Raw genomic sequence first — 27,594 nt, forward strand, 5'->3', positions numbered from 1 at the left:
GTCGGTGGGGCAATGGCTACCGGGACTATTTATTTATTTGACGGTCTCCGTCCTCTCCCGCGGTCCTCTCGGAAAAGTCGCCGACCGGACTTGGACCACTTCTAACGTTGGGAGGAACGAGACTCGCCGGATCCGAAGAGGCAACGTCTAGGCTTACGGCCGCCACCCCTTTCTGTCGGGTGTCGAGTAATTACCGCGGCTCGGCGGCTTAGGCCGGAATCGATCCATCGATCCGTCCGTTCGTCGCCCGCAGAAATTTAATAAAGCGGCGGAGTTTTACCGGGAATGGGTCGGGGCGCCGCCCGGCCGTGCCAGAGACCGCCGGGACACAAAATCAAAACGACGAAGGCCCGGACCCACCGTCCGCCCTTCCGATTCCGGGACGATACGGACCTCGGATTCCCGCAAGTTGCCCGCCCGACCCCGTCCCGGGAGTTCCTTCGCCTCCGCCACGGAGCTTTTCTGCCGACCGGAGAGGGGGCCTCCGCTTTTCCGGTAATTACCACCTAACGGCTACGGCCATCCGCTCCGCCGTTAAAATCGGGCCGCCTCCCCACCCACGGAACTCGACTCCCGCCCCTCTCCCTCTTCCCGGAAGGAGAGAAGCGAGGGAGAAGGCCGGAGACAGGACGGGCCCGTACGGAATAAAGAGCGGAGTTGGTGTCTTTTGTCGGCGGTCTCCCCGGGAAAAACCCGGGCGGCGGAAACGGAGGGGCCGGGCCCGGGCGTCGGCGCCTGCGCGGAAGGCGGCGGCGGCCGTGGTCGGCCACCTCGTATCCAGAGCCGAGTGGCAGTCGGAGCGCGCGGACGTCAGCCCCAGGGTGGAATGTAGTGTAGAGGCCATGAAGACGCGGGCCGCTCCATCGGACGACGGACCCTCCGCGGGGGCCGTTCCGGACGGTGAGTGCCTCTTTTTCTTTCGCCAGGGGTCGGGCAGAAAGCGCCATCGCTCCCACCTCTTCCTCGTCCGGCGCAAAACCATCTTTCTTTCGTCGGACGGTTCCGTTCGACCTTCTCGGTAGTCTGGAAGCGGCCGAGCGGGTGGCCGCGGCGACGTCCGGGTTCGGGGACGGAAGCGCCGACGCCACCCGCGGCGCCGGCCGATGTAAGCCCAGCGGACGACGCCTTCCCGCTTCTCGCGCCATCGGCCGGAACGGGGACGGCCGAAAACGGCAGCGGTCGGCATCGGGGAGAGAGAGAAACGAAAGGGCCGGGGCGGGATGGTTAGAAGCGAGCGGAAGCGGACGCGGGGCCCACCCGGCGGCGCCCGAGCCGCGCGTCGGACGGGCGTCCGTCTGAGCTGGGATCTTTCCGGCCGGAGAGGACGAAGCTCCGACTCCCCACCGGGAGAGAGGAGTCCGAGGCGCCTCCCGGCCCGGAAGGCCAGACGCCGACGTAGTTTCCCAAGGAAAATGGAGAAAGGGAGTTTTTGTTTCCCTCTCCGTGGAAGGGCGACTGCTTGTGTGAGGAGAGAGGAGAGCGGCGTCCGGATCGATCGGAGGGGAGGAGAAACGCCGGGCGTCCGGCGTTAATTAAAGAAGACGTCCTTCCCGGCGCCCGGGAAAGGGCGATTTCCTCCCCCGCCGCGGCCGGCCGACTTTTTCTGGCGGAAAGGGGAGTTTTGTCGTAACTTCTCCGGTAGAAGTCGCACTTCCTTCCGACGTCGGCCGCGGAAATTCCCCCGATCGATATTCGGCGGCGACTCTTTATTACCGTTTTCGCCGCCCGGGGGAGGAAATTTCTCTTTTCTCCCCGGCAGTCGGAGTCGGGCCGCGGAGGAATTCAGAGAAATGGCAGGGTAAAAGGGAGAAAAGGATATTTTCGTAAGTTTCCGGCAGGTCGGAGAATTTTAAAAAGGATGCGTCGTACAATTCTTGGTGACTTTTACTAGAGGTGTGTATAAAGGCGCAATTGTCTTACTACCGCGCCGTATTAAACCGCTTCCAGGGCCGCCGGCCATCGTTGCCGCCCGATCGATGGGACCTATTTCTCCCGTCGCGGAGTGGCGCGTCGTTCCGTCATCGGCGCGGGATGGAAATCGAACTTTAAAGAAAAAACGCCGCCAATTAATTCCCTTCCCGCCCGAAGGGATATTTCTTAATTTGGCCTAGTCCGCCGGAGGGCGGTCGACTGGCCGGGATGGGATCACCGCCCCCCAAAACTCCCGGCTTCCGGGTGACCGCCGCCCTCCTCTTCCTTTGCCGGCCATCGGCGTCTCTTCCACCCCTTTCCGGCCCAAACGGATAAAACGCCGACGGGGATGGGAATTTGCCACCCACTCGACCGCCCGTTTCCCTGTAATTACGCCACTCGTTTAGGAAAATGTGAAAGGTTTCGACCCAATATCTAGGCAACTCTGAAATTTTGCTCGGCGGCGGAAAATACGGCAATAATAATACTAAACGATATACGAAAGGAGATGGTCGGTTGCCCGGCAGTTATCGATTAAAAATTGTCGATTTTGGTAGTGTCTTGCGCCCGTACATCGTCCTTTTCCGATAACGGCGGTCTATCTAACCCCCTTTCGGAGTAAACTTGTAAATTGAAGTCGCAAGCCCCGTCATTTCAATTTAAAAATTTTTCTCCGAAAGGAGTTGGACAGACGACCGGCACCACTCGGTTGCTAACAGGAAAAGTGCGATGTACGGGGGCGAGACACCACTAATCTCGGGTGGACGGCATTCAATTAAATTAAAAATACGATTAAAAATTGCAGTAGTGTTATTTAGCGCGAAAACCATCCCGAACCAAGTATGGCGTAGTCGTCGGACAAAGATTGAGACGCCACCTCGCCTGGCGTGCACACGTTAGGCGAAATACGACTGCGGAACAGGGATTCCCAACTACCCCAGGGTTCGGCAATAAAACCGTCGATTCTGGCCATGCGCGAATGCGCCAATGCAGATTCGGGATACGAACGAAATTATTTTAATCTCGGATCGAGTCTTCTTACCGCCTGCGATAGCTTTATAAACAGCGGACACCGACCAAAATCCCGAGATGGCCAGTCGTAAAACGGCAAAATTTAAACCAAAGCTAGAAATGATTCGAGAAAAATATAAATGCCACGGTTAAACAAGATTTAAATTGAGTAACGTCCGGCGTGTCGGTGAAAAATGATTAGAGTTTTTCGTATAAAAACGTAGCGAAAATGGTACATATTTATAGCGCTTTTAGTATTGCGTATACCCCAAATGAAAACATGGCGGAGCGTTGGGCGAGAGAAGGAACTTGCAAGAAAAACGTAGCGAGTACTTGGAATGTTTCTAGTGACAAACGGACTCGGAAGGCGATACAAACAAAGGCACTAGCGCTATTTAAAAAAGCCAAAGGTCGCATTAATTACCGGTTTGAGTTAAGTAACGACAATTGCTTTCCACTATTCGTCTGTTTGTTTTTTTTCGCGCGTTTAATAAATTATTTTCGGTCTTTCCGTTTGCCGTTAAAAATTGTCGCCTTTTACCGAGACGAAAAGGCTTCCGCCGTAAAATAAGCCGGTCGCCGGTCTTTTACTTTCGAGTCACGCGGACGTCGCTACAAAATCCGGAATTAACATTAACACTTGGTTCTTTAAATAATTCTATCTATTGTATTAGGCGATATCTAACCAACCTGGCATTAAATCCCTTACCGCTTTCGAAAGCGGGTGCGATTCGTTGGGATTTTCTGTGACATTAATGACGGAAGATACACTGTCTTTTGCCGTATTAGGTACTGTACGGTAGAAAAATAGTTACCGGTATCTGGGTTAATCCTAGACAGCGGCAACTTACAAAGAAGATAAAGAGGATCCAGTTTGCATTGCGCGCGGTGTTCTTTATTCCCGTTGGACCGATTTCTTCGGTGAAACGACTCTTACTACGGCCCGCGCGGAATAAACATTTGTTCGGACTTTTCGACCGTCAAAACCGGCCCGGCAAATATTTTAAGGGTTTTCTTTGTCGGTAAATCTCGCGTGACTCCCGGTCGACGAGAAATCGGCCGCGGCGACAAACGCAGCCGTACTAAAAGACGATTGATTTTTGGCAGTGACGACCTCGACTCTGGTGGGCATCTGCGTAGGAGGATTGCTGTTCGTGGTGTCCGTGGCAGTGGTGGCTTACTTCTGCTACAAGAAGAGGGGCGAGCGACTGGGATACAAACCGCGTTCGGATCCGGAGAAGAACGCCCCCGACAAGCCCCTGGTGCCCAGAAAGCCGTCGGCGGTTAAGAGTCCCAACGGAGGTCCCGCCAGACCAGTTCTAAGGAAGAGCTCGGGACCGCCGGGTCCCGGAAACTCTCCCCTCGGGAGGCGCTGTCCTCCGGAGGACGGAGAGACCGAGAAGCGCGACCCCTGCAAAAACACGGGTCGAAACACGGAGGCCAAACGGACGGCGGCGTTTCCGGAGAATGACAAGGAGCAGAAAGAAGAGAAGGACAACAGGGAGACGGAGAGGGAGGAGAACGAGAAAAACAAACTGGGCAAACTGCACTTCGAGCTGAAGTACGACGCCGAGAAGAGTTCTCTGCTGGTGACCATCTGCAAGTGCACCGACCTTCCTCCCAAAGACCGGAGCGCCGGCACCTGCGACCCCTACGTAAAACTGCAGCTGCTGCCCGAGAAACAGTACCGAGTCAAGACCAGGGTGCTGAGGAAGACCGTCGACCCCGTCTACGGCGAAGACTTCACCTTTTACGGTATCGGCGCAGGTCAGCTGCGGGCCCTGACGCTGCATTTCGTGGTGCTGGGTTTCGACCGATATTCCAGGGACGACGTCATCGGCGAGGTGGTCCGTCCCCTGTCCGAGGTGGAGATGGAGAAACTGAAGAAGCGCACCTCCTTCTGCGAAGAGATCGCGCCCAGAAACTGGAAGGTAAGTGTCCGTCGTCGGGCGGGAGATGGGCGACTCTCTTTAATTTCCCCTTCTTTCAGTTGAGGGCCCAAGGTCACGGGGAGCTGCTGGTGTCGCTGTGCCACCAACCCGCCTCCAACAGGCTGACCGTGGTGGTGCTGAAAGCGCGAAACTTGCCGAAATTGGACGTCGCGGGACTGTGCGGTAAGTGGGCAATAAAGACGGTCCTCTGCGCCGGCGCCGACCAGCCATAACCTGCCAATCGTTTCAGATCCCTACGTGAAAATATATCTGCTGTATAACAACCAGCGCATCGCCAAGAAGAAGACGCACGTCAAGAAGCGCACCGTCAATCCGGTGTTCAACGAGTCCTTTCTGTTCGAGGTGCCCTTCAACGAGGGACTGAGCCACGTGGGTCTGGAGTTTCTGCTACTGGACTGGGACCGCGTAACCAAGAACGAGGTGATCGGCAGGCTGGAGATGGGGCGCGGAGCCTCGGGCTCCGCCCTGGACCACTGGCTGGAGGCGTGCTCGTCGCCCAGGAGACAGATCGCCCAGTGGCACAAACTGGGGGAGTGACGCGCACGCTCTACGCACCGCCTTTCTTCACCGTCGGCCTTCGAACCTTCGGGATCCATCCGCCAACGTTTGGGTTTGGCTCGGGCGCGGAAGCCGGCTTCCGTCGTCCGTCGGAAAATGCGGAAGGAAGAGGGCGCCCCGGAAGTCCGTTTCCCCGCGGTCCCCGAAGTGGCCCACCCATTCTGGCTTCCGCGCGCCCAAACGGAATCTCTCGTACACGCCGGGCGCGGCGCGCGGGCTAAAGTCTTAAGACCGCGGAGGGCGTTCGAAAGAGGCGGTCGGAGGTTCTCCTCGCCGAATTCGCAAACCGTTTTGGCAGTGAAATCCGTCGGGCGCCAGAACTCGGGCCCGGTCCCGGACGGCGACCGTCGGGAGCGGAGCGGAATTTTCCGTCTAGATCCACTTTTGCCGACGGGGGCGCCGCGGCCGGAATAAAGGCCGAGTACGAACGTATATCGGGAGTAAATCGGAGAAAAGAAATCGTCGAAAACTTAAATTTAATGGGGCCTGAAGTTGCACCATTGGTTTTTACCGTTTAAATAAAATAATGTTTACTTTTTAAAGTTTCGGTTACTTTATAAAGGCCTTCCCAATAACTATTTTCTACGGGTAAAAAAAGTCGGTCAAAGTACGATTTCAACGTCGGAACCTTTTTCAAAATACATTTTCTCGATAAATTGCTTTAAGGAACGGATAAGGAGGAAATCTTCGTATAACTCCAAGCTTCGGTAAAGCCACTACACCTTACTTTTAGAGTTTTACCGTTCTTTTTAATTGCCAGACGTTTTAACGTCCCGCGCGCTTAAACTTAGAAAAGACCCTACCACCGCCCGTTTTAAGCCTAGGCCGCGGGGGAACAAAGCGAAGGTCGACCCTCTATCCAATTTTTTAAAACGCCATCTGTCGGCAAAAGTGCGAACTCTCGGCTCCGGCGCCAATCGCCCCGATTCCCTTAGCCGCGGAGGATTTTCCGGGCCGGGCCCGAAGCCGTTACTGGAAACGGCCGGCGCCGCCCGGTTGCCCGCCGCCCGGAGAGGGCATTTTTCCCTCCGCCTTACGCCGCGGGCGCGCTCGACGTCGGCGTCTCACTACCCGAAGTCCTTCTCGGTCCGCGTCGCGTTCTCCGTACGTAACTATCCGCATTCTCCCCGTCCTCTTCCTCTCCGTTAACCGGCGGCCGGACGGCGGACGGAAGCGCCGGGCCCGGTGGGGTCGGATCCCGCGCGGACGCTTTCGTACGCAAGTGTTAAACGTTAAGAAATAAAAGCCAACGTGTCGTCGAATCTCGCCCTTCTCCTAAGTCCTAACGGCCCGTCGCGGCGCGGCCTCCGTGGATGGTGTTATCACGTTCTAATAAAAATGTTTTAGTATGTTTATCGTACGTCGTCGTCTTTCTTTCCCTCCTCCGCTTCTTTCCGCGGATCGACCAGCCTTCTATTTCCGGCGCGGCGGAAAAATGCGCTTTCCGCACTTAATTGGCCCAGGAAAATAATTAAATACCAGAAAACGTGGGTAAAATCGCCTCCTTCCCCGTCTTCCGGTCCGGTTTACCCACCGCTTTTCTTTCCTCGGTAATTTCGCCCTCCCGCCGGGCGGGCGCGGCCCGACCGAAAAAAAGGATCGGTCTCTTCCGGACCGCGGCGGTGGGCTCGGAAGACGAAATATGAAAAACGCGGAAATTCCCGCCGGAAAGACGGAATGGCTGCCCCCGTCACGTTCTGCGTAAAGAAAATACGGCAGGGAATCGATTACCCCGGTTAATCCGGACGGAAAGTTTTCCGATGCGCCGCGCGGGGAAAGAATAAAACAACGAGTGACTTACAGACGTCTTCTTTAATTTTTCGTTTCCCCGACGGTGGCGAATAAAATACTCGACGACCGGTCGTTTAAAACTGCCATCCGTTACCATATTTTATTATCGAAAGCTTTTTATATTTTTAATTATTATAAAATGTCAAAAAAAGCTTAATTTCCGGGGCAGAAACGGGTTTTATAAAGAAAAGACCGGGAAAACGGCCGTTAAGTTCCACTCCACCCCGGAGCCGTAACCGTCAAAATTTAATAGCGTCCATCCTCCTAATACGTCAACCTCCCGGCCAAATTTCGGAAATTTTCCACAGAAAGTACGGAGATTATTAAACTCGGAACGGGGTGAAGAAATTCGTGTTCTCCCCGCAGGCGGGAAAAAACCCGATTTCTCCACCTACGATCGGAGAGTGGCCGTGTAAGGAACGCTTTTCTGTCGGCAGTCGGTCGTCGCCATTATTCTTCCAAACGACGCGCTAGCCAGATCGGGGGATAAAATTTATTGGTCTGCCAACGAATTAAAATTAATCGAAGGTTAGCGCATTAACGACGTATCGACAGTACTTCCCACCGCGATAAACCGCGCGTATTCGTATCAATCTTAAGTCGCTACGTACCGATCGTTTTCGGTTAAGATGTTGTTTGGTTTAGCTCGTTTTACGCGTTAACGATTCTTAGAGTACGACCGGATGTGCCGCTTTCGGTTGGCAAATCGCAGCCAGAAAGGATTTTCCCAAAGATCTGGCGCGTGGCAAACTTTGGGAAACAAAAGCGAAAGACGTCGGCCGAGTTAAGTCGGCCGAGTTAAGTTAACCTTCATCCACGTATGTAAAACATCTATTTTATATTCGGACGATATATTCATCGATAAAACAGTCCAAATTGCTTAAAATTTAAATTTAAAAAATCGGTATCGATTTAGTCTAATCTCTTATAATACAATCGAGACGAGTCGATAACGACATTAATGACGGGAACTCGGAGTTGGGAGTCGAAAGTCGGAATTTAAAGTGTATATTTTTAGACCCATATAAAAATTCTGTAATTAGAAGAGGGTAAGACGGGCTACGTAAGATAACCATCTTGCGTAGCCCGTCTTACCCGTTTTCACCGGGTGCAAGAATTAGGTCCGGTTATATAAACCAAATTCTATAATATAATACGATAGAAGTACAAAATTACCTAATCTTAACGTTTATTCTTATTTTTCGCCCGGGCAAGGCCGGGCTTACCCGCTAGTTTATAATATGGGATATACGATCGCATCCTTAATTATACAATACTTTTTCTTAAAGTAAAGTAGATTTATAAGTAACAGTAGATTTGTAATTTAGAATATAACATATACAAAGTAGAATTTTTGATATCGGAACGATTGGCTAATAATAAATAGATTTTAATTATATAGTATTTGTGGTAAGCCACTTATAATAATTTATTATTCTAGTTTACGAAATAATAACAATAACAATAACAATAACAATTTTACGTATTGCGCTTTCAAAAAGCGCGCTAAAATTTTAAAATTTTCTTCCTTTTCTGACTTTTAATAAGAGAACTAAAAAAAACAACTCTAAAACACTTATAAATAATGAAATGGAACTTTTAAAAAAGTCAAAAAACCAAACGGGTGTCCAGAAAGAAAAAATACTTTTTTAATTACTTAATGTTTATCCCTAAATGCGTTTCGCCTTTTTTCGGCCTCTTCGGTAGGGTTTTCGAGTCCAAATATAACAAATATCGGTTCGAAAAATGCTCGATCGTAAATTTCGATCACCACCTCTTACCGCCCGTTTACAGTCTTTATATCCGACAAGGTTTACCCGGCATTCCGCTGGCAACGCGCCATTATTCAAATTAACAGTATTATTTTGCGTGACGATTGTAAAGTGTTCTTTAAATTTTCTTTTTACGCGATTGGTTTCTTTATATACGATTTTAACATTATTAATATCGATATTACAATTACGAGTGTTACCGTGCAAAAATACCGCTGAAGCGTTAACTTTGAGTCTTATTGCGGCGAGACGTTCGGATAGTCGAACTTTCGACTTTCTTTTCGTTTTTCCCACGTAGAAACTCGGATTTCTACACGCGCATTGCAGTTTATACACCACTCCTTCTTCTTCCGACCGATCCTTTTTATTAATACTGCCTATTTTCGTCATTCCGACAACCTATTTTTGTGGGTGGGAGCCAATTTTATTAAATTCTTATAAAAAACTTTTTGATATTTTTCATATATTCCTTCGATATACAGAAAAGATACGTATTGGAAGTAAAAAAGTACGTAATTCCATGCATTTTTTTGTCGTCGTCGTACGCAGTTTCCGGCAAACTTTAATCAAGTTTTTCTATTGGTAAAAATTTCTACGTAATTCAAAGGTAATTTTTAATATGATTTTGGAGGTTGCGGAACGTATTAAATTACTTTAAAAAATGAAAAATAATTATATCATTCGATTTCAAGATATTTTGTACATTTCGAAAATAACTGATTTTGTCCCGGGATTTCCCCGGATCCCGGAACCCCGGGACGAGCGAAGGACCGAGAAATGAGAAACCCTAATTCGGGATATTGAAAAAAAAAAGAAAACAAATTGGCCGGTGACTGGTCGCCTCGAGTAAATCTTCGTCGTAGATTATTAAATGGTATATTAAATAAAGAAATAATAAATGTCGTTTTCAATTTTTACTATTATTTTCTTCTGCCCGAATTTCTATTTAAATAAGTGCTAGGTTATTTCCGTTTCCCCAACCAAGTATTGTACGTGGCCGCGGCTAAATAAGCAGTTGTCCCTACGACCACTCTCTCGTTACAGGCTCTCCTCTAGTGCCAACGTGCCGTCCCCATCGCCGGCGAAATAACGACGGAGGGTCACCCGCGTAATTAATGTCCGAGTCACTACCCACCGGAGTTTATTTATTTCGCCGTCATTTCCTCGGAAGCGGCTTTTTTACCCAGCTCGGCTCGGTCTTTTCTTTTTAACGCCGGTAAATCCCCCGCATACTCGTTGGAGAGAAGCGCGAGTCATTTCTCTTTGTACCAATATTACACTACGTATAACGTAGTGTAATATTGGTACAAAACGTATCGAAAATTACGCGTGGGGCAGATATCGACGGATAACCTCCGGGCACGGGCGAGAACAAAAATCCAGCAACCAGAGTTGCGTAATTTTCCCGACTGTTACGAGTTTTAAAATAAAAACTCGTATTATTAAGCAAAAATGAAAATAAAATTGCGCGTGGCGCCATCTGTTACCAGATTGTTATAGAAACTTTTTATATTTTTAATTACTTTGCGCGGAAAGCTTAATTTTCGGAGTAGGAATCAGTTTATAAAAGGCTATAAATGTTAATAACCAGTAAAATCGTCATTAAATCTGACCCCGCCGGAGATACACGCCCGCCGCACGCGAAGAAACGCTACGCGCTACTGGCCGCAGTAATTAAACGAATACGATATCTTTTTTCGGCACGAATTACATTTACTTTATTAGTTTCTTAAACTTTTTGCCAATAGATGGCGCTACGTGTAAAGCCGGGTGGACAGAAATTCGTCGGTATTTTGGCGTGACGATCAAAGTCGAAAGTATATTCCGAGTTTCGTGGCAATCGGTCGAACGGCCGAGACGCGCGTAGCGAACGATCGTCCTTATTTGTATACCGTACATAGAAATGCGTCTCGGCGGCGGCCACCGCAAAAGATAGAATTCGACCGACTTTGGCGGCGAAGAAAAGCCACGTCGCTCTGTGGCTTTACGCGGGTGCATTCGTCCTTACATCGGGGTAAGAGTTGGCGGCGCGGATATAACCGATTTTATCGGGTTGGCCGCATCGACTCAGTGTGCCGATTCTCTGGCCGGATTGTCCAGACTCGATAAGAAACCACTCGGCGCGAATAGTTTCGAAACGGTCGGGTAAGATTGGTTTTTCGTCTTTCCCGGATAACATTTCCTCCACCGTTTACGAAATACAGTAAATAAAACTTACGTAATTATATACAATCGTTCCTTAGGTATTCCGATAAACTCCCGCGCCTTACGGTAGACTACGGACTAAACATTTACAAATATTCTGGGTGGACGGCAGTTTTCTTTTGAAAAAAAGTGTCGCGGAGCGACGGTCGGCGCGCCACCGTAAGACGAAAGTGCGCCTGCCAACTTTTACCCCAATGATTCCATCGTTATCGGACGAGGAAAGGATTATGTTCGTTAACGGATCACCCACCGTATGTCGAAAACACGCGTTTTATATGCAATAAACAATCTCGACAAGACGGACTTTAATTTGAAATCCGAAAGACGAAATAGAGAAAACATAATGCAAACAAGAAATTAAACAGAAAAACAAATCAAATAAAATAAAAATAAAAACAAAACTGTCGAACTCAATTATTATTAAGCATTATTTGTTTAAGTACAAAATATCACATTTTCTTTGATATCGAGATAATAAAAAAATAAACAAATAGCATTACCGAATTGATGTCGCGGGCCTTATCTTCCACACGCCCGCTTTACATAGTAAAAAGTGGGTTATAAAGGCGAAAAGTGATCTACAGCATTTGTCAAAAAATATGGCAAATTTCGGGCACGTCGGTAAAGAAAAAGTAAGTCCATAATAGGAGTCGATGCTGTAGACATACGAAACGCATAGATTTTCTTTTAAACTCGGAATCTACCATTGCTCCGAGTTCCCTCACACGAAAAAGTTTCTGTTTATTTTCTATTACTACTTATTACCGTATTTTACGGACTATAAGACGCACCTGAATTTTGGAGGCAATTTTTCGAAGAAAGAAATGCGTCTTATAGTCCGTAAAATACGGTATATTATTTACATTAAAAAGCTTTATAGCGACACTTTGTATAACTAAAATGTGTGTATCTATTATATTACGATGGAATTTAAATAAATTACAAAACTTTCGATAGTTTAATAATAATAAACAAAGGTATTTTATACGTCGAATCGAATAGGTTTTTAATCGTCTAAAAACATCTAGAACACACGGTACGGTAAATATTTATTGGAAAAACGTAAGCGCGATACGCGTACTACCGTATACCTGTAATAATTTAAGCTTTCGATAAACGCATTAAGATAATTTACTCCAAGGTTATTACACTAAGTAAAACACTAACTGTTCGAAACAGCAGCCATATTAATTTTAAACATATTTAACATTTAATATACAGCGGAACCTCGCTTAACCAGGAAAACAATCTCCCGCAAACCGAATTGGCGCTAGAAGAAAAGACGACGATTCACGCTTCTTAACGTTATATATCGCGTAATTCTCTTTGGATAAACGTTATACGTAAGATATTCGAGTACTTTCTGGCGCGCAACGCATTATCGTATTTTACATTAATTTCTACGGGAAAACTGTTTCGCATTCGAATAAGATTCTGGAACGAATTATGCCGGTTAAGCGAGATTCCGCCGTAATTAAATAAAATGGTTTCGTAAGTGTGGTTCGGAGTGTCGATTCTGAACACGGCAGCCCGGCTAGACCGGTGATTCTCAAAGTGCGGGTCGCCGAAAAATTGATGCCGGATCAATTTTTTTTCAAATATTTTATAAATTTACTATGGATTCGTGTTTAGAAACAACAGAAATAAAAAAATATATAAAATAATTTTTACTTAAATAAATTTCACATATAAATAATAAAAACAATATATATATTTTAATACGAGCCTAATATTCATAAATTTGTGCGCTATTGGGGAATCCCCCGAGTTCCACTCTCGGCCTAAACTATGATAGAACAACATTGTCATTTGGAACGGTGTTCGCTAGCAGCGTTGCGTCTGTAGGCGAATCGGGTTAGAAATACGGTAGAGGGCGTCGTTTATCCGAAAACCGATCGACCGAAAGCGTTTGTCGGCAAATTTAAATTTCCGCTAGTGCCGTGGCGCCGCAATATTTGGCCATGTCTCGGGCTACTCCGATATTATTTTAGTTGGTACGCGTTTTTAGCTGGCAGCGCTGGAGCGAACGTGACGGGGTACTTAACCCCCTCCCTCCGGGATGTTTTCCTACACACAAAAATTTCAAAGGACCCCCGAAGAATGACTAAGTGCAAAAGGGGGCTCGCGGACCAAAAAGTTTGAGAAACACTGGGCTAGACTATATTCTAGGACCTTGGACTCCGCCCACTGCCGGACGGCAGCCACAACCGGGGAAAATACCACCGTTTATTGGCGTTTTTGACCGATACGGAGGGCGCTGCATTTTTACAAAATGGCTACTTTTTCTCGGTGATCGGTAACTAGTCGACTAAAATTAATCATATATTGCATTATCGTTCGATGTAACGATTTATGCCGCCGGTAGCCGTTTATCCACAAGTTTTATAACGAGGAACAATTATCGCCGGCGGGTGGGGCCGTTTTACGTAGTACTGTATTGTCGAAACAAACCGGGGATATATATTTGCGCTCCGTATTCAAACGGCGTCTCACAGGAAATTACCGACATTTTTAAGGAAAGGAAGGAAAAATCTTATAAAATCGAGGGCGTAGGCCGTCGACGTAACGTCGGACGACGGGGAAACTTTTTCGCCAATTCTTAACGTTCGAATCCGCTCCGTGGGGTAATTACTTACCGGCTTCTCCCAATTCCGATTTCCGAGTAATCGTCTGTTTTCGCCCGGGAAGAGACGAAAACTTACATCGGAACGGCAATTTCGTAATTCGTTTTTACTGCCGACGACGGTCAAAGATTCGAACCACCCGGATAAAATGGTTTTGTTTTTAAACACCAGAGGGCGAGCATTCGGCCAATACACGGGTAAGCCGAGACAACGTTAGATTTCGGCAGATTAGGGAGAACGAAGATAGAGTTAACTTTTCTCGGTCTAGGCTGGCGGACCCCCGACGTAGAGCGACCGATATCCGCGGCACGGGCCTTCCTTACGTACCCTCAAATCCAGGTTTAACGGAACCCGATTTTTGGCCTAAAAGACCGCTAACTTTACGCCCCTCCGTCGGCTCCTCGCAAACCGTAAATATCGGCAATTCTCCGACTGGCAGATTTTTCGTACGGTTACGCTCGGTGACCATTTACTTACTCGGTTTTTTTAAACTCTTTCCGCCCTGTGGGCACTAAGAGGGCCTCTTTTAGTAGGCCCATTATGGGTTCGGCCAGGCCCACAATGGGGTGACTGGGTGGTGAGGGACGGGGCCCGACATATCCGAACGGACCACCCCCCGAAAAATTCCTGGGGATTATTCGATCCCGGGTCTCCCAGAACGGTAGGCTGCCACCTTGACCGCTCGGCCATCCGGCCGTCTTTACTTACTCGGTTAAAAAAAAAACAGAAAAAAATCCCACTTCGGGCGTTTCGTAGCTTCTGCCGTAAATGTTCTGTCCCGGCGCCCCAACGGCCGATTCCACACAAGTACCCCCGTCGCGAAGATCCGAGATCGAATCCCGACGAGTAAAAAAATCCCCGGGAATTTTTCGGGGGCCCAACCGGCGTCCGGGCTCCCGTCCCCGGCCGAACCCGTAACGGCCGGCTAAAAAGGGACCCTCTTAGCACCCACGGGTTAAAAAAAAAAAACGATTTACCGAGTACAACGCATTGAGACCGGTAAGGTCCGGACGGACGGAAGCCGAACGCGGGCGGGGAACCGGTAGCGGGCTCCTTTGGTTACTCATTTTTCTATTTAGACGAAGAAAATAGGTAGAAAATTTCTTTATTAACAGAGAAACGTTCCGGCCATTTTACCTTCCCGAGACCAAAATAACGTTGGTTTACGGGGCCGGAGAGCCGGGGGCCTCGAAGTTTCTTCGGGACTGGAAAAAATTCCCCGTCTCCTCTCGGGCGGCCCCGGCTTTCGTTTCGAAGAACGGAAGGGAAGAGAAGGAAATTTGGCCGTCGGGAAATTAAGGCGGCAAAAACCCAGCGGAGGCGGGTAGGTTAAAAGGGCGCCGGGTGGTCTTCCGGGCGGCGAATTTGGTCCAGAATCCTCCGGGACAATTCTCGTATCCGCAGCTCTTCTTCTTCGCCGGTATTTTCCAAGACGCGGCGTAAGCTTCTTTCCCGCCACCTGGAAAACAAAGGCCCCCATTAAAGGCGGCGATTCTGGATTCGACCCCGGAAAGAAATAATATTATTTAAAGGAAAGGAAATAATAAATAAAAAGTATTACCCGGAATCTCCGCTCATTTCCGCCGCGGCGGCCGTCAGGAAGTGGGAAATGGGGCTGCGGGGGCGCAGCCGGGCCGCTTCCTCCGCGTTTCTTCGGCAGACGGACGCGTAACGGTGCCGGCCGGAATCTTCCTGAAAATGCGCGATCGATAAGTAACGGTGGGCCGAGACTTGCCGTAAATTTAATTAAAGACCACGTAAATATAATACTGTCGGGAAACGAGGCAAATAAACGAATCGAACGATGCGCAGAAATATAGTTATACGTAACACGAATAAAAGCCGGACGAGGGGAGACACCGCGCCAGGCAGAGACGTAGCGGACGTTGACCTACGACCAAAAAACTGCGAAGCTGGCCAGCGTAGCGCCGTCTGATATAAAATATGTCTTAGTGACTTAGCACGCGGGGATCACATTTTTACTTTCTTTCACAAATACACATTTCGAAAGTTTGTAAAAAGAGGGCGAAAGACAGCATAAACCCGCTTAAAATATTCCTACGCCCTTTTCGGTAACTTAAAAATGATAATTACTTTTGACGGAACGGTCGAACCGACGGGGACGTCGGCGGATCGAAATGTTCCCTCGATTTAAAAGCAATTTCTTCTTTTAAAACGATTCGTTTTACAAAATACTATCGAGCGTAAAGAGTTTTGTTTAAAACGGCAATAATAATACGTCGATTCCCGACACCCGGTGTACGTATAAACGTACGTAAAAAAAGACGATAAATCGTACGGACCTTTAGAATCTTGTAAGCGATTAACGACAACTGAATATGTAGCATCCACCTGGAAGAGGGAGATCTGTAAGCGATAACATTTCGATTAGTGTTTTCTGACATTTTAATACAAAAAACGGAAGAGAAAGTTCTTACGTCTTCTCGTGTAATAAAAGCTGTTGTAAAAATTCTATCGCCTCCTCTTCTTTTTTCGCTTTTAAGTATAATTTTACCAGTTCCTAGAAAAACCCTTTTTAGTCGGGATTATACTATATTTATAAAAAATAAAATCTCGTTTAACCTACGAGAATTGCCCAGGTAAACGCGGGTACTTGTCGACACTGGACCTCTAGTCGCTTCGACCACCGGCCGTCTAAGCTGGTCGGACGATCGATCGAGTGGCATAAAATATTCATAAATTTTATCACGCACGAAGTATAATCGTCTTCGGCGTCGACCTGCATTAACTTAAGAAATAATAAAGGATCAAACAATGGGACGTATACGACGCGAGTCGGTAAAATACCTACCGTATCTAAAGTTAACTTGGCATCCGATAAGTTATTCGTATCCAAATGGTAAACGACTTTCTCGAGACTTAAATACGTGAACAATTTCGTAGACTGTTCGTTCGCTCGAACTAGAAGAGGTAAAATTAAATGCGCGAAAGACGAATCGATTTTATGTTTTAGTACAGACATCGAAACAAACTTACCCAGATTTTGAACAAACCTAAATAGATTATTAATATTTGGAATTCTCGCCGCCCGACAAGACGTCAGAAGTAAGACCCAATTCGAAGGCGAGTCTACGGAAATACGAGCATTACCGGCCAATTACCTACATTTATAAACAACCGAAACCGTCTAACCTGGACGAAGACGTAACAGTTTCTGCGATTCCTTCAGGCTCGATTTAACGTTTCCGGCAGCCAGATGACAGAGAGCGATCAGCGGAGAATCCAATGCGGTTTCGCCCAGGCGGGAAGCGGCTTTCGTTATTTTTAAACTAACGGAGGAATTATTACACCGACCAAGTAAAATAAATGCCAAATGAATCCAGGTCGAGCGATCGTTCGGAAACTTGAAAACGGCTTTGCACAGTTGACGTTTGGCATCTTCTTTTCTCTCCTAATTTCGTCGTTGCCACTTTAGTTTTCTCGTTCGATAAAATTAAATCGATTTTTAAAAAAATTTTACCTGAATAATATAATAGCAAGAATTGAGAAAAGTAACGGAAAATCGACATTCGGGATCGTCTCCGTATCGTTCGAGTTTGGCTAAAGTCTTTCTCGCTAACTCCGTGTCGTTTTCTAAGAACGATAAGGCGCACAACATCCGTAATCCTTCGAAATAATTAACTTCCGAGCTGAAAATAAAGATAAACGATTATATAATTATAACAAAAATTAAACATTGGCTAAACTTAATTGTCCGCAACCGGATCTAATCGACGGATTTAGTCGACCTTTCCTCCGGAATGCGCGAATGACAATTTTGCTAAATTTTAATATCGGATACCGGGAGAAAGTGGCGCTTCGCCATACGCGAGACGTGCCTCTTTCCCGCGTAACTCGTAGATTGTACAAATTGCCACAAAATTCTTAAGCGCCTCGACCTAAAAAGTTTATCGCGCACCCGCAAGAACTTACTTTACGAGTCTAATTGATTTAAATTCAAATTCAAATACAATGGAACAAATTCAAATACAGAATTAATGGAAGAGTTATAACAAAATATAATATATACGCGTATAAAAATAAAATAAAACAACAAACAGATATATATTATATGTCACGTAATAATATTGTATATAAAACAGCAAAAATAAAAAGTAACGCGTATTAGTTAAAAACTTTTTAACTAATGTAGGGATGGCAAAAACGCGTAAAAATGGCGAATAATTATAAAGTTCCAAAGTCCGGAAATTTCGAAGAGCAACTCGGGTCGGGAACGAGCGTTGGTGACGTAAACCAGACACGAAACAAACTTTCCTAAAACTTATCTTACAACAAACGCGACACGATAATGAACGACCGAGGGGATGTCGACCGAAAGACGGGGAGCTTTGTCCGGGTGCTCGCGTACCAGTGTCGGAAACGGGAAACAAAGGGGGGTAAATAGACGTCTGAGAGAAGGCCATAACGGCGGAAAATACGAGCACGAACTTCGAAGGCTCCGTCGACACCTCTCGGAACTCTCCGACCCAGATCGGTTTCGGGTTTCCCGTAGAAACAAAGAAATGACCAATCGGGGTAAGGGAGAGGATGAACGGGACCAATCAAAAGGGTGAGATTCGGGGGGGAAATCTTATAAAACTCCCGAGTCGCGAGGTCGAGGGAGTTCGCTCCTCCTTCGGTCATTCTCCGGAAAAGTGCGGCAATTCTCCTACGGACCAGTGTCACCTCGCGGATGCCGGGACCTACGTTCGTCGGCCGACCACACCATCCGAGCCTCCCGTCCGGTGCGGCAGACCTTTCGCCATCCGAGCCCCGGGCACGTATCTTCGAAACACGGACCGCGGCCGACCGCGGACAACCCGAAGCCATCGTCACCGAGTCGATTTAGATCGCATTGCGTAACAGTATTATGTAAGTTAACTTAGTTGTTAGAATAAACGGTTTTGTGTAAGACATTTGTCATCTTTGTCTCCTACCGCCACCTCCCACATACGATTTCGACCCTAGGTTTTCCCCCGGAAGTCGGCCACCTTACACTAAGTCCTTCCGCATCCCTGGCATTAACGCACGTATCTCGTAGCTCGCCTTTATAAATTTCCATCTTTTCTGCGCTCGTCGTTAAAGTCGGGGAATGCGCGGACTTAACAATATCCGCTTCCTCCCATTTTATACGGGAGCCCTCGGCCCGTGGCATTATCCCTTATTGACATTATATTCGTGCTCCCAAATTTATTGTAGTAACACCAATGTAATTTTTCGATTCCTAATTGCACGTTTTGGCGAGGAATCCCGTACGCTCCAGCTTTTGCTTCTTCGTTAATGCCGTCCTCGTCATTCCTTAATATCTTATATAGGTTCGGAGCTCTTTTCCAAGTCATTTTGGACTTTTTACGGTCTGAAATTTCTTTCGCCACGGGTTTTATTTTTACATTTTTGCTATTTTATATACGATATTATTACGTGATATATAACATATATCTGTTTGTTGTTTTACTTTATTTTTATACACGTATGTATATGTATATATATAGTTATAACTCTTCTATTAATTCTGCATTTGAATTTGTTCCATTGTATTTGTATTTGAATTTATATAGTCGATTTTTATAACATGGTTATTTTTTCCCAATTAAGCCGAGGTGGAAAACGTTAGTTACGTTTAAATAAATTTTTCTCGGTAACTTAAGGTGTTGCGGTGTAGTAAAGCTTTGTGTTTGATGTAATTATATGTTTTAGACATTACTAAAAAATAAGACGAGCGAAAATGAAACGCAAAGCTTGGGTTTCATTTTTGGAAGTCGTATAACTAAGTACATTTTCTGGAATACGCGAGAAAGCCTTCACTCAAATCTAAGATGCGCCTTACTTTCTATCTACTCATTCGTATATTATATTTTTTAATAGATTACTCGAGACAAAAAAGTAAAGTAAATTATACATCACCGTATTCCGCCATATCGAAACCAGAAACCTCTTGGTTCGCCGTTACGCTTTTCTGAGTCGACACTAACGTTCTTTTAGCCACGTTCCCGAATATCGGTTTAGTTTTTATTAATATATACATATAGTTTTAATTTAGTTTACTAAACTACACTAATCGACACTATATTCGACGTTTACATTTTCCGCACGCATCCGTACCCGTGCCGTTTACGTTTCTCGGAAGACCGCCGGGATTTTCGTCTAAGTAATACGGCGTAGCGGCGATAGACCGAGATTGAGCTAAGGTTACCTTTTAAATATTTTCTGTAACTAATACGGTTGAACCTGGCTTAACGAGCACCTCTCGTAATGAGTAATTCGCGTAACGAGTGACGAGGCCAGGGGAAATCCCGGATTGCGCGCACGCTCTATCAGTCCGCGTTTAGCACTCGTTCCGCTAGCATCTTAGTGTCGTTTACATCACGTATTTTTCCAAACTCGTGTTCGGACATATTACGTATAAACATCGACAACCGTAGCCCGTTATATAATAAACGCGCCAAATTCTCGGGCTAGGTATAAGGCTATAATTAAATATTAGAAATCGTAATGTATTTTCTGCAAATGGAATTAGCAGTCCGGGTCGGTTCGTTCCGCGCTAGAAGAAAAGACGGCGACGATTCGCGCTCCCCAACAATGTATATCGTATAATTTTCTTCGAATAAACGTTATACATAAAATATCCGATTTTTTTCGGCACGGAAGGCGTTATCGTATTTTACATTAATTTATACGAGAAAAATTGTTTCGCTTTACCGGTAACATTCCGGAACGAATTACGCCGGTCGATCTAATAAAATTATTAAAATGACAATGGAATTACTAACAGAAATAAGAGAGACGCACTAGAGGCCACTAATTACGACATATTGTATCGAATCTAAGCATCCGTTTCGCGGAGAATAAAAACCGAAAGAATGCATCTTACATCCAGTAAATACGGTATACGCTAGGCAGCCTACTACCCGATGCGTAGAATGTCGTTTCAATTTCGATCCGTAACTCTTATTAAATTCGCGTTCTACACGCAATTTTAAAAAAATTAAAACTCGTAGAACGCGGCTACATTTTATAAACGGAACAGTTGTTTCTGTTCGACATATCCCGACCGAGGCCGAAAACATTCCAATGTCGAATTTGGGTGTTTAGGCCAGAGTCCACGTAACTCTTATTAATTTCGACAAAACCAAGCAATTAGTTACGATAAACCCTTTGAGTACAATTTTCCGATTGACTAGATAGGATTTAGATAAAATTTGTAAAAATTGCTAAAAAAGCCACCGAAACTTCATTTACACCGATTAATTCCCAAATACAGTCAAACCTGTTTTTATGCGCGATTTTTTTAATGCGAATTTTTAATTTGCGCGGTTTTTTTTGTGCGGTATAGTTGGCGACTAGTCTCGTGCGATTCGTCATGTCTCACGTTGACTTATTATAGCTAAATAAACTTATTATAGCATAAATGCACTTATTATAGTAATATTATTGCACGAATATGCGAAAAATGAAATAATTTACTTTTTAAGTCAACAAAACACCACCTGGACAAAAATATGTAAAACAGACGATAGACCAGACGATGCAGTCGAGTGCTGACGTCTGTTGTCAATAAATTCTATTTCGTACGGTTTTGAGTTATTTTCTATGTGAGACTTTTTTTATGCGGTCCCTGTTGACCGCATAAAAAATATTTTTATAATTGTGCTGCGAAAACTATTTTTTACGACCATTCGTGAAGTTTCGTGAGATTTTTTTATGCGTTTTTTTTAATGCGGTCCCTATCCACCGCATAAAAACAGGTTTGACTGTATTTCTTAAAGGTCTTTAATTGTATCTTCGCCAATAACCTTTCGTAATTCTACCGTTATTCTAACTTTTACAAGAATGTCCGGAATTTATTATTACTTTTTATATACGGGGTGGGCCAGCGAAAACGAAACGGCAGAGTGTTCGTGTTCGTCCGAGCAAAGCGCTCGGACGGGTCGATTTTACTCTCGAGGGGACATCTTTTGCAATAAAGTTTTTGCGATTCTGAATATTAACTAAACAATGCTTTTTTAGTTAATACAAAATAAATGAGTTTTTAAAATTTTTTGTCGTCTGTTGTATTCAGAATCGCAAGAAACTTTATTGCAAAAGATGTCCCCTCGAGAGTAAAATCGACCTGTCCGAGCGCTTTGCTTGGACGAACACGAACACTCTGCCGTTTCGTTTTCGCTGGCCTACCCTGTATTGAATCGAATGTCAAAATCCCGGGGCATTCCGGAGACCGAGTCGAAAATGGATTAAGAAATGGCCAAAAAATTTTCTTGTCTGTTAAAAAAAATGTTTGATTCTTTAATTTAGCTGTACTTGTATTTTACATTAAAACTGTAATCGCTAACCGTATTCGCTAACTCGATTTAAAGCTAGAATTGGATTTAAACTGTAAATTCGATTAAAATTGGTATTTGCCGCGCATTAATTCTAGACTTTACTCCCAAATCCGAATCGTGGTTTAACCCGTCGCTACCGGTAAGTTAATTCTCAAATTACAGATTTGGGAATGCGCTATTTGAAATCTTCTCGAAATAACATTGTTATTACAATATTAAGCTCTCCCGAGTCGAAAATAAGCAATGATGTACGGCAATCGTTTACAATAAATGTAAACAATTTACATAAATAATTACATCGTTGTAGGATTTCTAATTTAAAACATTTCTATCCTTTCTTTTCTACTTTATTTGCTTTCATTTTTTAACTTTTTGTAACAAAATATCAATCGTTTACTACTTTGCGATGTTGTAATTCCCGGGTAACTGTCATATTCTCTCTCTATATTCGTTATTTACATCGATCTCTACATTTGTTACCAAATTTGTTTTTATTCTCTAATAATTTTTATATTTTACGACTAATTCTAATAATACTTTTGTCTCGAAGTGAGTTTAGTTTCTTTTACCCCGAAATTTCGTTGTCCACTAAACTTTAAAATCGCGTGCTTAGTTCGTGCGTGACAATTTGAGCGGACACATCGTAGCGCATTCGAACAAATCGGAAGACTCGTAACGTAACTCTGCGCTTCGATTTAAGGATTTTGTAATCCGGTGTCGGATTGGATCGACGAACGCGAACGGCGAAATAACTTAATCTACAGTTACCGACTCGAAATCTTGGATAACGAAACTCTAAATTTAATATAAATAAGCCTTTTAGTTATTGGCCTTAATCTAGCCCGATAGAATTTCGGCATTTGGTCGATGTTTAGCTCTAAATTTAAAACGTTTCCGACGGTGTCGAGTTTTAAAGGTCTTCGGTAAACTTTTAGTTCTTAAACTTAAACTTACTTTTCTAAAAATAACTTCATCTTTTTTAATCCTTGCACTTGTTTTATAATAATTGATCTTGCTGCCAGAATGCTTGATTTTATTTCTTCGGAGGAAGCAAACTTTTCGGCTTCGAGATACGCTAAATTTAATTTAAAAACTTCGCTATAAAACTTTATCGAGACAAAAATAAATTTTTTTAATGAAAACCAAATTTATTTTAACACGTGAAAGTTTTAGGAAAAAATTTTACTAAACAAATTAAATTATTGGAAAAGTTACAGAAGAGATGCGACCTATAAAAACTACTGAAGATATAAAATGATCGATTATATATTGGTTTCAATTATATAAAGTAAACTTTTAATATAATTTAAATAATACGTTTATTGGTCATGTTTTTCGAGATTAAGGGTAGACCCATTTCGCAATATACATCGACAAAATGCATTTGCGTGTACTGTACGTACACAACACACGTGCGCACACACCGCAATTAAATTCTACACGCGGTTATGTTTAACGGACTTCGGGACGGAGAGGATGCGCGGATGGGGCCACCCCCTAAAACGTCGTAAAATATATTAAGTTTATTAAAATACATTGTCGTAGGACTCGGCTACGTCCTCCAAGTTCCAGCCTTTTATCTTAATTAGAAGTGGATGAAGTTTAAGTTGCAAGATTTCGGGACGTACGAAGCGAGTTAAATAAAAGCATTTAATAAGAGTTGTCAAAGAACTCGACGAAAGGATGATGGTATCGATTAGTTTCAAAAATAAGTCTGAGTTGGAAGGATAATTTGTTCGACAACGAGGAAAATAAGAAGGTGGATATACGGTACGCTAATTTATTACCATTACCTCTATACAGAAGTTTTACTGAGCTTTAGTAGGTGATACTGCCAAATTTATTATCGTGGGAAATATCAATAAGATCGAAAAAATTTCATAACAATACTGTCATTGGCAACGAACTGTACAGTCTTTAGTAATTTACTGACTACAGTAATATAATTCACAGTATCACAAAGGCCTCTGAATATCAAAAACACTTGTTAATTAATTATGATTTTTCCTTTTGTCAAGGAATTGTAAATCGTGAAAACATTGCAAAACCTCACAGGCATCCAGTTCCAGAATTAAATTGCTAAAAAACGTTTTTGGGCTCATTCTGCATACTGCTTCGCGTTTTCGATATTCTACAAATGGAACGTATTGAGAACTTTGACTGAATGCAAATTTAAATTGCTACGCTACCAACAAATCTCTGGCAGAGTCAAATATATATCATCACATACTGGGACGGGTGCTTTAATTAGATGGTGCATTATTCGCAGTGACAGATTGTACATCTCTTGCTAAGTGTGTGAAATTTGTTTTTGTCGGCTTTAAAAATTTCCAGGGCCTGCGGATCGTGGATATGTTTGCCGTGCCTGGCCGTACGAATCAACCTTGCTTGATGTAACTTTGCCTCGACGTTGTTATCAGAGACGTACAGTACGTGGACGGGGCAGGGAGAGTTTTCCATTATCGATGTCGTATTTGTTTTTCCTTATCTGCTGTTTCGGAGATCCGGCGACGAAGCCAACCGGGTCTTCCCAATCCTGTGATCCCATACAATATATCCAAGGAGCTCTCGGGGTGTTTAAAAGGTCCTTCCCGTTTTTTTCAGTACTGTATAGATGGCTGGATTCTGTTTGTATGCTATGAATGTGCCATTGTGTCTAGCTATCTGTCTGAATATTGGGTTCATAACCGATTGCTACGCAGTTAACACAGCCTTGCTCGGTGCTGTTTGTGTTTTGGTTATTTGGAATGGAAAGGCTTGTTACGTTGAAATCGGTACTTACTAGCCAGGCCCTGGCCCTCGATTACTTTTCCATGGAAACCGTGTCTCTGAGCTACATTTGCAATGTGGGTCAGCTTTGCATTTCTATCTGCATTATTTGTTCAGAAAACATTTGTAGAAAAGCTGGAAACAAATATACCAATCACATTATGCCTTACACGCTTTTCCAGCACTAGTTTAATCAGAACAAATGTTTTTGACCCCATTCAGAGGTCTGCCTCGGGTTAAAACATATTAAAATACAAATTAAAGAGAAGAACAGAGTTGTAATGGTAGAACTATGACTGCAATTTTTAAATTTACAAAATTCGAAAAACAAAAGATTTTTGTATTTTAAAAGTTCTACAAAAGTTTCTTCAAAAGTTCTATTTTTAAAATACGTAAATCTTTTGTTTTTTGAATTTTGTAAATTTAAAAATTGCAGTCATAGTTCTACCATTACAACTCTGTTGTTTTCTTTTATTTGTATTTTAACACGTTTTTAACCTAAATCAAACCCCTGAATGGTAGCAAAAATGTTTATTTTGATTAAACTAGTGCTGGAGAAGCATGTAAGGTGTAATGTAATTGGCATTATTTGTTTGGTGTGTTCTCCTCGCAAGGGCTATAAACACCACAGTTTATAATAATACAAGCTATTAGAATTTGCAAGAATGTACAATAGACAGTAATCTTGTTTGTACCATACTTTGGTTTCTATGTGGCTATCAATGACTCTGATGTTGAAATCTAAATAACGTACTTCAGTGTTATTCGTTTACTCAGCCTCCATTAGCAGTCCATATAGGTTGTCATTCATACTGTGTTTTAAAAAGACCCCTACATCATATTTAAACCTCTACGTGATAAAAATGCCATCTATGTATCTCTTATATGTGATTATTCTTGGAAGGACCTTGTCTTCAAGAAGATGTATGACCATTTCACAGAGGTCACCAGATAGGGGGGCTTCCCATAGGGATGCCTTGGTTTTGTATATATACTGTATGTTATTGCTGAATTGAAAAAAAGAAAGAGTAACAAAGGAGGTGTGCCAACTCTAGAGTATGTTGGTGTGGTGCATTGTTGGTGACTTTACACATTAGCCGATCTCTTAACACACAAATGCATATCCCACCGAGGAGATTTGTACTTGTCGACAGGCTCCTTGGAGTTGGCAACGGTGAACCTGTAGCTACTCGGATGCCCGGTAAGGAGGCCATGAGGCCATGCACAACTGAATTTAACTTGCAAACGTGGAACCTAGCATTCTCAAAAACCGGCCTTAGCTCTTGCTGCTGATTGTGAGTTTTCACAAATGCAAATAATTTCAAAACATCTCGAGATTCTACCATCATTCTGTCCAACCTCAAGTGTTTACCTGAAGTTGGACAGAGCAAGATATGAACGTGTAAATGATCCTGGACTGTAGGCTATCAATGTAAAGTATTGTAAACAAAGTTGTAAACAGAAAGGGAACAAAAGAAGCACCGACCTTGTCAATTGGATCCACGTGTGATCCAATTGACAAGGTCGGCCAACACTTTACATCTGACAGGTGGTGATAGACCACTTGCCAGATGTAGTGTTCGCTTCTAAACAAGTGGGTTGGCTATCGACGGACGTAAATGTAAGCTTAACTCTCGTCCGATAAAAGCGGGCCTGGGTGAAAGCTGTTCGCGCAAGGAAGGTTTGTGATTGGTCAGGAGTTTCTGTCCAAAACCTTTAAATTGTGGTGCGAACTGGAGAGGAGAGAGAAGGGCAAGAAACTGGTAACACAGAAGTCTCAGGCACAGAAAGCTCGCCGAGTTTAGAGAGAGCATACTCCTCTGATAATCATCTTAGGGATGGGTAAGTGATGAGACTGGATGAACCATGCTGTTGAGCCACTCCACACAGGCTGACTGAGGCTTCTCCAGAGTCTAATAGTTCCCAAAAGCCAATATAGTATGCGAGGCACTATGCTTTGTGTATCCTGTACCTACTGTGGTTTCTCATCTGTATATTCTTTATATATATATATATTGTAAATAAACTGTAAATGTTGTCTATCTTGGTGTTGAGGTGTGTTTTCCACGAACCTGGATCAAACTATATCGAGTCGTGGCAAATACGGCAAACCAACTCAACAAGACAGAGTTTGGGGAAGAAACTTCACTATCAACATAACTCTTCTATTTTTTCACATTCTGTTTCAGTGATATATTGTTGTAGCTACTTTTGTATATTTCTTTCTTCAACAGAATAACTGATTTGTTCTTGTCAGTTCTCAGCAAGATGACTTCATTGTCATTTAGCCGGCTTGTGATTTTCGTTATGTTTCTCCATAATCTTGCATTGTGCACATTTACCCCTTAATTTTCTTCATTTGAAAACATGTCTTTCACCTATAATATACTTGCTGCATGTCTGATAGCTTTCACTTCTTGTGACTGTCTTTCATGTCTCTAACAATAATCAGCTTAGCATGGAAGACATTCACTTTCCTTCATATTGCTTCTCCAGTCCTGTGAACCAAATTTACATCCAGAACTTTCATTAAGCCACTGTGTTATTGCAGAAAGTAAACATGTTGTCAGTTGCAAAATAGATAAAGTAACATCATGCAGCCTATTAACACAACTGTCAACATCTAAAACAGGAGCTCAGAAGTTGGTGTTGCCAACTACTCTACCAAAAATTTCTTGCA

The 27,594-nt window shown here is 44.2% G+C and overlaps 3 protein-coding genes across 4 annotated transcripts in view; 2 read left to right on the top strand and 1 right to left on the bottom strand.

Moving 5' to 3' along the window:
* Positions 1 to 726: 726 nt before the first annotated feature.
* On the top strand, positions 727 to 6,792 carry LOC136990710 (synaptotagmin-4-like). The gene is made up of 4 exons (XM_067289123.1): positions 727 to 900; positions 4,030 to 4,853; positions 4,913 to 5,036; positions 5,104 to 6,792. Exons 1-4 carry the CDS (start codon positions 843 to 845, stop codon positions 5,409 to 5,411), a joined length of 1,314 nt encoding a protein of 437 aa, XP_067145224.1. The 5' UTR covers positions 727 to 842; the 3' UTR covers positions 5,412 to 6,792.
* Positions 6,793 to 7,654: 862 nt separating this feature from the next.
* LOC136990728 (serine incorporator 5-like) overlaps positions 7,655 to 27,594 on the top strand; it is a 217,367-nt gene continuing 197,427 nt past the window's right edge. Inside the window, exon 1 of the mRNA XM_067289152.1 lies at positions 7,655 to 7,667. The gene's annotated coding sequence lies outside the window, so the exon portion shown is untranslated. The remainder of the gene's footprint in view (positions 7,668 to 27,594) is intronic.
* Positions 14,914 to 27,594, bottom strand: part of LOC136990714 (tetratricopeptide repeat protein 37) — a 122,108-nt gene continuing 109,427 nt past the window's right edge. For both annotated transcript variants that reach the window (XM_067289128.1, XM_067289129.1), the window contains exons 31-40: positions 23,100 to 23,220; positions 17,306 to 17,474; positions 16,978 to 17,236; positions 16,822 to 16,914; positions 16,637 to 16,746; positions 16,412 to 16,573; positions 16,263 to 16,345; positions 16,128 to 16,191; positions 15,386 to 15,516; positions 14,914 to 15,283 (exon numbers count right to left, since the gene is read on the bottom strand). In XM_067289128.1, coding sequence (XP_067145229.1) covers positions 15,154 to 15,283; positions 15,386 to 15,516; positions 16,128 to 16,191; positions 16,263 to 16,345; positions 16,412 to 16,573; positions 16,637 to 16,746; positions 16,822 to 16,914; positions 16,978 to 17,236; positions 17,306 to 17,474; positions 23,100 to 23,220 — 1,322 coding nt within the window. In that variant the 3' untranslated portion in view covers positions 14,914 to 15,153. The remainder of the gene's footprint in view (positions 15,284 to 15,385; positions 15,517 to 16,127; positions 16,192 to 16,262; positions 16,346 to 16,411; positions 16,574 to 16,636; positions 16,747 to 16,821; positions 16,915 to 16,977; positions 17,237 to 17,305; positions 17,475 to 23,099; positions 23,221 to 27,594) is intronic.

This window comes from Centruroides vittatus, unplaced genomic scaffold (assembly GCF_030686945.1).
Source record: "Centruroides vittatus isolate TY-2023 unplaced genomic scaffold, ASM3068694v2 contig_134, whole genome shotgun sequence".
Taxonomy (NCBI): domain Eukaryota; kingdom Metazoa; phylum Arthropoda; class Arachnida; order Scorpiones; family Buthidae; genus Centruroides; species Centruroides vittatus.